The sequence below is a fragment of the Primulina huaijiensis genome, chromosome 1 (assembly GCF_012295235.1).
Source record: "Primulina huaijiensis isolate GDHJ02 chromosome 1, ASM1229523v2, whole genome shotgun sequence".
Taxonomy (NCBI): domain Eukaryota; kingdom Viridiplantae; phylum Streptophyta; class Magnoliopsida; order Lamiales; family Gesneriaceae; genus Primulina; species Primulina huaijiensis.
In genome coordinates, this window is record NC_133306.1 from 630,532 (window position 1) to 640,150 (window position 9,619).

Genomic DNA, 9,619 nt, shown 5'->3' on the forward strand with positions numbered 1-9,619 from the left:
AAAAAAAAACAAACTACCAATTTAACCGAATCAAATTTTTTCGATTTAAATAATAGTTATATTTAGTTTATAAAATTGAGTTTTTATGTTAATTTCTATATTAAATATTATTGATATAACGTGAGAATTTTGGGTTAAAATTTGAAATTACCGACTTATTTTGTAATCAGATAATGACCAATTAAAATGTGATAGCACTTATAGATAGATGTGTATTAATTTATTTAATATTGATTATTGACATTATATATATCCGGTATAAACAAGAGTTTTTGGGGGAAAAAAGTTCAATGTTTCATACATATCAAATTAGTCACACAAGTCAGCGAAGGCCACCCTTTCTCCGTTGTGGACAACCGCCCAAGCTCCTTCGTTTTCTTTTCCGGACGTTGCATTCTCCGACGATCCTGGTATTAGATGATTTAAGTTTCTAACCACGTCACTTTTTGCTTATTTTCTTTGGGAATCAGAGCAGACATATTAAACTTGATTTGTTCTTTTGCGAGGTTTACGTTTTGTGCTTCGATTTGGACAGAATTCTATTCTCAAGTACAAAAAAGTCACCCTTTCTCCGCCGCCCAAGCTCCGTCGTTTTCTTTTTCCTATCGGGACGACCCTGGTGTGGTTTTATCATTTGAAATTATATGAAGATAATATGCTAAATCTGGGCCGGCCTCGATTGTTTTCAGACTTCCATAGGGAGAGTGCATGTGGGTGGGGGAACTTTAACAAATCTATTCGTTCAAATTTAAAATATTAAATTTTTTTAAAGAAAAGGGTTTTGTATAATTGCATGATAATAATTTTTATAAATTTTAAGTTTCTTGGTTTTGGTTCAAATTTAAATTGCACCCGTAAAAGTCTTTTTCGAAGATAGGAGACTGAGCATTGGTGGTTGCCGCAACCTTCTTCAACTTGCGCTCCATTTAAATTTTCTTATTTATATTTTAAATTTTTTGGTGGTTCTCAATTCTCCTCCGTCTATGAAAATTTGTAACTCTCAATTCTCCTTGACTTTTTCTTAAGTGGTTCTCAAATTTCAATCTCTTCTCCATTATCTATTCGGCCAATCACTTATATGCCATTATCCAGTAAAAGATTCAACGAGAAGTAAACATAACAACAGATTTATCACACCAAATCTATGCCATTATCTAATATATTTTAAATATTTTGTTAGGTTTTATTTGTCTAGCTTTCAATAGAGAAAAAGAAAAACTAAACAAGAAACATTATGTCAAAGCTTATTATTATTATTTTTTTTCAATTTTTCTCGAGCTCAATTTGAATATTTACTCTTGATTTGGACAAGTACTTATAAAAAGTTATTTTCAATTTTATTTGGCTGTACAGAATCAAGATGATGATTGAGAATGAGTTGGTGGACAAAATCAGTGAGTTGCCTGATGATGTTCTTGTTGCCATAATCTCTCGATTAACATGGCAAGAAGCTATAGCCACCAGCGTCCTATCCACTCGTTGGCGCAACCTATACACCTACATCGTCCGTCTTAGCTACAACACTCGACATCCATCGGAACAATCAAATTACACATATGTTCAACAATTAGAAGAAAAGGAATTCCCAAAATACATAAAGGAGATTTATGATTTCTTGAATTCAAACAACGGTTGCGGCTTTTTGAAGGAATTCAGGGTGCATTTACCCTGTTTGAAGGGAGCCAATATCAAGACATGGTTTCCATTGCTGCTGGAAAGAGAAGTAGAGAGCATTGACATACGCATGATTTATCACACCAAATCTATGCCGGCCTATTACAGCGTTCCCTCTAAGAGTTTGATTAAGGAAAAAGGTGGAGGCTTAGGGTCGTTTCCGGGCCTCAAATCGCTCAGAATATTATCTCTACACTCGCTTCATGTGGAAGATCGAGATGTTGAGCTATTTGTTTCGAATTGTCCTGTTCTTGAGCACTTGTCCATCGCGGGTTCTTACAAGTTAAAAAAGGTGTCGTTGGTTGGACATTCGAAGTTGAAGCGATTGGATATTTGTTCATCTAGGAAGGCCTCATCAATTGAGGTTCGTGACATGATCAACCTCGTTTCTTTGACGTGTCACAAATTGCATCCTGAGTACTCACTACTCCTCCACAACGTCCCAAAGCTTATTGAGTTCAATTCAGACGATCAGGAACACCTGGTTGACCACATCTTGCCTGGAATCTCATCTTTTATTCTAGACCAACTACAGCAAATTGAAGTCCACATGACTGGCAAGACGGTATTTTTTACTATTTGTACGCTAATCAATTGGTATCTCTCTTCTTTTAACGTTTTATTGATGATGATTATTTCTTCCTTTGTTAGTTATTATTTTTCTCCGCACCCTTATTAAGGAATCTAAAGCATCTCAAGCTTCGATTATCGAATTTCGATGGAGGCCACAGAATTCCTTTATACTTACTTGAGGCTTGGGATTGTCCTAACTTGCAGAAAATTGAACTAAAGGTGCGTTGCTTTACTCTAAAAAAATGTATAGAAGATGATATGACGTGTAAAAATTTCATTTATATGTTCATTTGCAGCTTCTGCGGTTGGATTATCAAGTATTTGATTACACATATTATCGCCAGTCGAGGATGATACTTGAAATGGGATATTCATCACCAGGCAAAACAAAATTCAATCTCAAAGAGGTGACCATCTTGGGGTTTACAGGGTCTATAGATGAGTTAACTTTTACATGTTCATTGATCATAAGAGAAGGTATGGGACTGGAACAACTCATTGTCCAACCTTGTGAAGGAACTTATGAAATCCGATGCAAGGCTGCAGCTCTTGCACGATCTCATTTCCCACCAATTATACCAATCTCGGCTAAACTAATAATTATCTAGGAAATAGTACATCTATGTCCAATGTATAATCATCCATCCGCCTGGTGATTCATTGGTAAGGTTGATAAAACCATCATTAATTTTTGGTATGTTGAATCTGTTGGCTTTTTGCAAGTAAAATTGAGTTCCTTTGCAAAATTAGTAGCTGTTAGATTAATGCCTCATTTCGGTGCGGGGCTTTATTCTCGTCAGGATTTTTAGTAACAACATTTCCATTATATTCCAGTGTTAATTGTTTTTTAAGTGCGTTCTTCAACAAGTGGAATTTATACCTCGATCGAATTGATACATTAGAAAGAATCAAACTTTGCGACAGCAAGACCATTGTTTGGGACAAGGATCTAGGACCAATAATTCTCATTAAACCACAACTGATCGAGTAAATATATTAGAACCTGGGTTCGGATTTAACAGAGTTTGAAATTTTGACACGACAATCTGAACTCTGGTTGAGCACCCAACAGAGTGTTATTTTTCATCATAAAACAATCAAGAGATTTAACAGAAGATTCCAAGGTCAATATTTCCTCTTTTTCAGTCCCACTTTTAATGTTACGAGAAAAAAAGGCGAGACCGACCAGCAAAAATAACAAGGAGGCGGCAACAAAGACCACAACCATAGCTTTCTTGACAAGCATCATCTTTCCAGCATGTACATTGGTAAACTTGCTTTCATAGGTATCACAAGAATCCCAGTAGCCAAACCCAGTTCAAGCTGGTTGCTCTATACTATGGCCGAGGAAAAATCAGTGTGGTAAGATAGTTGAAGCCTAGTAGATTCTCCAGGTTGAAGAGAAAAACCTTTAAAAATATGTACTCTAAACCCATCAGAACCATATTTTGAACCGGAAACATCAATCCGTATAACATCCATAGAAAGATCACCCGAGTTCTTGGCATAGACCTCTTTTCTCAGGGGCTTATTGCAGAACACTGAATTGCAATTCAATACCTCATGAAACGTGGTAGACGATGGTGTTTTTTGATTTTCCACGTACTTTTTCATTCGAAAGATCTCTATGTAAAACAATACTAATGTATTGGAATATGCACATTGTGCCTTTAGAGTATATTTTTCTATGCAACAAATATATATTTTTGAATAATTATTCTGTTTCCTTTTTCTAGACAGATAAAATACATGCATGATGAGATATTGTATAGTTCAAATTATTCCACAATTTATTTAGCATGTGTATTTTTTCTTTTTTATATGCATCTAAGCGATCAATTATAAGTTTGATTAAATTTATATACTATTATTTGTGGACGTGGTAAAATTTTGTAAGGTCAAAGGTGAAACTTAAAGAAAATTTTTTCATCATGTATACATGAAGTTTTCTATACACTATTCTTGGTTAATTTCTCCAAAGAACAGTGAAATTTATTTGTAGCAATAATTAATTAAGTAAATATTAACAATTATTAAGGAGAGGTGACTCAATCGATATTCAGTACACTATTATCATAAATTACAAATAGAAATGACAATTATTTTGGGAAGCAAATGGAAGTGATTTTAGTCTTTTAATTTAAACAAAGTTTGATAGTAAAGATTTATGTATAAAGCTTCAATATAATTTATTTAAATTGCATTAAATGCCAATATATATTTTCGTTTAATGAAAAACGTAGAAAAATATTTGTACTGGTTTAACACTTTAGGTTGATCTATTTAATCAATTAATTATCAATTTCAATTAATTACTTTGATCAATTCTTTATTGGTGAAAGTTAGCGTGCTAGAATCACAAATATTTTGCGAAATATAGACTTAATTTTAGATTATATTTAAAAAAATTGATATATGAGTTTTGATATGATGAATATTTACCATGGAAGATATGTGAGCATCAGCTGCGGAAGCGTCCACTTATTGAATATACAAAGTGCTGTCTCATAGTTGCTCACGTAGGGGCACATGGTGGTGCTCTCACGTAGGGGCACATGGTGGTGCTCACGTAGGGGCACATGGTGGGTGCTCAATATATATATATATATNGAAGTAACATGTAGCTCAGCGGATAGCTTATTTGTATTATAAGCATCAAATTGTAGGTTCTCAATTCCTATTTGGGTATTTTCTCTATTTATTTTTATAATTCATATATCAAAAATACAGTGAAGTCCCTCACTATTTATTATAATTATATTTTGATCATCATTTAAATATAAACTAAATAAATAATAAAAAAAAATATTGACATCGATACACTAATAATTGTAAGGGGTCGCGTCCACCAAGCAACTAAATTATACGAGAGAAAAAAAATCCATTGGACTGCACTCCAAGTATTAATAAATATGCAGATTTACCAAAATTAACTAAAACTTGAGCGTCGTTTAAACGAAGGAGGCACATAATTTAAAAGAAACGAAAATAGAGAATTAGCTCGAATTTTTGTCGTTGGTGCATATTTTCCGTTTAAGAATCAAAAGTTAGGGTGGGGGCAACATGAGAAGATAATTGAAAAGTAAGAACGCTGTCGGATGGATGAAGATGAAACATGAAATAATGAAAGTTTGCCCGTTGGTGAAAGTTTTCGCCCAATATAAAAATATTAAATTCTAAGGCATATCATATTTTCTTATTAATTTTTTGTATATATTAAATTTTAAATGGTTTAAATAATTGTTATAAACATATATTAAATTATTAAACATGTGGATGGATGAGTAAAACGCTATTAAATACCAAATTGCATCAACTGGATAACACTAATCATCCTCTCGCACAAATTCCAAATATGGATCCAATTCCAAGAATTCCTCAGTTGGCCAAATATGGATCCAATTCCAAGAATTCCTCAGTTGGAAGTGGACATCAGGAGAGAACGTGTTAAGCTCCAAAAATTGCAGCTACTGATCGATCGGATCAAACTCGAAATTTCTCAACAACAGGACATTTTCGTACGCAATTTCAGGGCCTTGGATTTTGCGTCGACCGTTCGTCGCACTGGTAATCTTTACGCATCATTTCCCGTTAACAGAAAGATACTTGCAGATTACTGCGAACAGAGTAAAATAGCTGCGGAACTCGATCCTGTTTTCGCTTTCTATCAAGATTTGGAGGCGGCGGCCATTACAGTTGGTACGGCAATGGATATACCGATCATGCTTGACAGTGATCGATATGATTTCGTCAAGGATATCGGTGTTGCCCGATTGATGAGAGATAAGCAGACGAAAGATCTTGTTGCTGTTAAGTACATTGAAAGAGGGGACACGGTTTGTTTCTTGATTTTCATCCTTTGTTACTCTATCTTTTGATTTCGGTGAAGACGGGAGATATTCTTGTTTAGCAGCTGGAAATCGGTTTGTTTCGACCGAATGTAATGTCTATTTTCTTGAATTTTCCCTGTCAATGACTAGAAGGGTATTACCGCAACTGTTCAATTGTCAAGCATGCTTTAGCTTCGTCGGTTGGATCGAATTCTTTTGAAGTTTGATTCTCGTTCTCTTGAAATTCTTGGAGTTATTCTTTTATCTCTTTCATATGCCAAGCAAACTTCTTGATTGAGCACTTCCATTTATGCTTAATTTCTTTTTCTATGCATGAAATTAAAATGGCTTAGAAATAATCTTCTTTTTTGTTTTTTCGTTTCTTTAACTATTATCATGTATTTTTAACTTATGAATACCGAGATTGATAATCTTCTTAAATTAGTCATAATATTGAAGTTTTTGCTAAACGATAAAGTTAAAATACTCCTCCAATTCACGACTCTCCTGGACTTGCACTTTGTGAGTGCTTGTGTTTACTTCTAGTAACTTTCACTGATTAACCAGCTGCTTATGGTTTTATTGCAGATAGATGAAAATCTGAAGACGGAAATTATCGAACATAGGTCTTGGAGGCACCCTAACATTGTTAGATTTAAAGAGGTTTGCCACCGATTATCATTTTGACATTCTCAAATCTCATAAGATTTTCCTTTGGCAGACTTTCTTAATTTTTTGTTTCAGGTCATTTTGACACCAACTCATTTGGCTATCGTGATGGAGTATGCATCCAGAGGAGAGTTATACGATTGCGTATCTAATGAAGGGCGCTTCCGTGAGAATAAGGTTTCAGATTCAGTAATATATAATAGTCGCATATAGTGGTTTGGTCATTTGGGTTGTTCATGATGCTGTTTGTGGATTTTTCTCATGAAGGCTCGGCACCTCTTTCGACAACTTATACATGGAGTCAGTTACTGCCACTCCATGGTATCATAATCTTTGATTTTGTATACATATTTTTAAGTTCATTAATTGCAAGGTGCAGAATAAGGATCTGATTGGGATATTTTGTTTCTTGATATCTGAAGCAAGTACGTCATCGAGACTTGAAGTTGGAAAACATATTGTTGGATGAAAGCTCAGAGTCTCGACTGAAGATATGCTATTTCGGCTATCCAAAGGTGATATTGGTTATACAATTATCCTTAACATTGCTAAAACATATGCGTTTATAATTCCCTGCCATCCAGAGTTGAACCAAAAGTTGTTGCAATTATTTTTTGATCGTCTTAGAAATTATTTGGAAAAGACCTTCATGATGGTTTCTACTTAACTTATAATTTATAAACTAATTTGATCTCCTCTGTTCTTTACAGTCTTCTGTGCTGAGTTCACGACAAAATTCTCGAGTAGGAAGGCCCGCATATGTTCCTCCTGAAGTGATAATTAACAAAGAATATGATGGCAAGGTAAAACCAATCGTTGGGTCTTAATCTTGAATCTGTAAAATGCGGTTTTGCTTTTTATGAATTTGCATCAAAGATATTGTTTTCTACCATTCGGGCTTGTCCCTTGAGAAACCCAGAATGTATCATGTAACAAACTCGTGCTTTCCTTGTCCACTGATTAAATAGTTATAGTTGGAGCTATGACTTTGGCATCGTGAAATCTTTCGTCTTGATTTCGTGCTATGAAATTCCAGCTCCTGAGGTTACTAGGTTGATTTTTAGGGTCGTATCACTTGTCAAGCACTTACTCCAAGTATAGGCCTAGAGTGATTTTGATGATTTATTCTTATATGAAACTCGAAAGTGATGGTTGAGAGCTTGATGGCTTGGAATGTTATGTATTGCTTAATGATCTTTTAATTGATTAGTACTTGAATATATATCAAGAATTTGGCTGCTTGCTTCAGGGTGCAGATGTGTTGTCCTGCGGAGTGACATTATATGAAATGCTTGTTGGTGCCTATCCATTTGGGGTATATTCTAGAAAACCCAAGCACTTGCGTGAGGCAATACGGGGAATATCAGATGTTCGGTACTCCTTTCCAGAAGACGTCAACATATCTGAGGAATGACGGGATCTGATTTCTAGGATCCTTGTTCGAGATCCTGCCCAGGTGAGTGATTGTCAAACTTTTTGAGTGAATATTTGGAAACTGAGTTCGATCCCAAGTGACACAGACATGATCTTGGTCAGCGCATCACGATGTCCGGTATAAAAAACCACCAATGGTTTACAAAGAAGCTTCCTGTAGATTTGGTAGATGAGGAGACAACAGGTAACCAATCTGAAGAGCCTACGCAGAGCCTTGAAGTCATCATGCAGATCATTTCTGAAGCCAAAACACCTATCCAAACCAACCGGACGTGATGGATGATGACAGTACTGAAGACCTCGATTCTGACCCCGACACTGATGTTAACAGCAAAACGACGTAATCCACGCGTTGTGATTCCATTCGCAAGTTGTTGGACTGAAAATTGAAACAATATCAAGATATGTTTCTTGGCTAACTTGGAGAAGAATGCTTATACGAATCTTGCTCTGGTTATTTGATCAGAATTTTTGATGTTTGCAGATATCATTCTATTAATTGTAAAAACACAGGGTTAAAGGAGTTAGATTTTTTGTGTGCATCTTCTGTCCATCCCAGTTTTATGAATCTTTTGTATCATAGACACAGTAGCTGAAAGTTGAGACTTTGCTCCGGTTATATTTTTGCAAATCGTTCTATTATCTATATTTATTAAATGCTAGATCTAAAAATACAAAACAAAAATTTTTTAAAAAAAAGTCAAAAAAATATATTTGTTTCATAGAAAAATATATTCTAAAGTCACACGGTGCATATTCCAATACAATAGTATTGTTTTACATAGAGATCTTTCGAATGAAAAAGTATGTGGAAAATAAAAAAAAAAAAAACACCATCGCCTGCCACGTTTCATGAGGTATTGAATTGCAATTCAGTGTTATGCAATAAGCTCATGACAAAAGAGGTCTATGCCAAGAACTCGGGTGATCTTTCTATAGAGGTTATACGGATTGATGTTTCCGGTCTATGCCAAGAACTCGGGTGATCTTTCTATGGAGGTTACACGGATTGATGTTTCCGGTTCAAAATATGGTTTGGATGGGTTTAGAGTACATATTTTTAAAGGTTTTTCTCTTCTAACATGGAGAATCTACGAGACTTCAACTATCTCATTAAACTGATTACCTACCTATCTATTATATTATATATTATATTACTTATCTAAAAGTGTGTACAAAAGAGTAAAATTTTTCAATTGTGAATTAACAACTTTATCCTTTTATTCTACATTATTGTAGGTAAAACTAAAAAAAATATCTATTTTTATTATTTTATCTAAAAGTTTGAATAAGAGAGTATAGTTTTTCAATTGTGATTAACAACTTTACCATCTTATTCTATACAATTAAAACTAAAAAAAATATTGGGATATAAATGTAAAAGTTAAATATTAGTTAAGGCATAAGAGTAATTATATATACACACACAAAATACATTC

The 9,619-nt window shown here is 34.4% G+C and overlaps 1 protein-coding gene and 1 pseudogene across 5 annotated transcripts; both read left to right on the forward strand.

Moving 5' to 3' along the window:
• Nucleotides 1-318: 318 nt before the first annotated feature.
• Nucleotides 319-3,041, forward strand: LOC140974000 (putative F-box/LRR-repeat protein At4g15060). 5 transcript variants are annotated; one of them, XM_073437204.1, is made up of 5 exons: nt 319-410; nt 507-619; nt 1,354-2,239; nt 2,326-2,466; nt 2,544-3,039. In XM_073437204.1, the coding sequence occupies exons 3-5, from the start codon at nt 1,361-1,363 to the stop codon at nt 2,853-2,855; spliced, it is 1,332 nt and encodes a 443-aa protein (XP_073293305.1). In that variant the 5' UTR covers nt 319-410; nt 507-619; nt 1,354-1,360; the 3' UTR covers nt 2,856-3,039. The 5 variants fall into 5 exon arrangements, with proteins under 5 accessions (XP_073293305.1, XP_073293296.1, XP_073293326.1 ...); XM_073437195.1 differs by having other exon boundaries at nt 325-410; nt 1,361-2,239; nt 2,544-3,041; XM_073437225.1 differs by having other exon boundaries at nt 329-410; nt 536-619; nt 1,361-2,239; nt 2,544-3,041.
• A 2,575-nt stretch (nt 3,042-5,616) lies between these two features.
• Nucleotides 5,617-8,799, forward strand: LOC140974028 (serine/threonine-protein kinase SAPK10-like; annotated as a pseudogene).
• The last annotated feature ends 820 nt before the right edge of the window (nt 8,800-9,619 follow it).

Excerpts from the sequence above, each read along its gene's own strand:
- LOC140974000 (XM_073437204.1), top strand. The coding sequence starts at position 1,361 with ATGATGATTGAGAATGAGTTGGTGGACAAAATCAGTGAGTTGCCTGAT. Across the intron at positions 2,240-2,325 it reads TCCACATGACTGGCAAGACG|TTATTATTTTTCTCCGCACC; the intron begins GTATTTTTTACT and ends TTCCTTTGTTAG. Across the intron at positions 2,467-2,543 it reads TGCAGAAAATTGAACTAAAG|CTTCTGCGGTTGGATTATCA; the intron begins GTGCGTTGCTTT and ends GTTCATTTGCAG.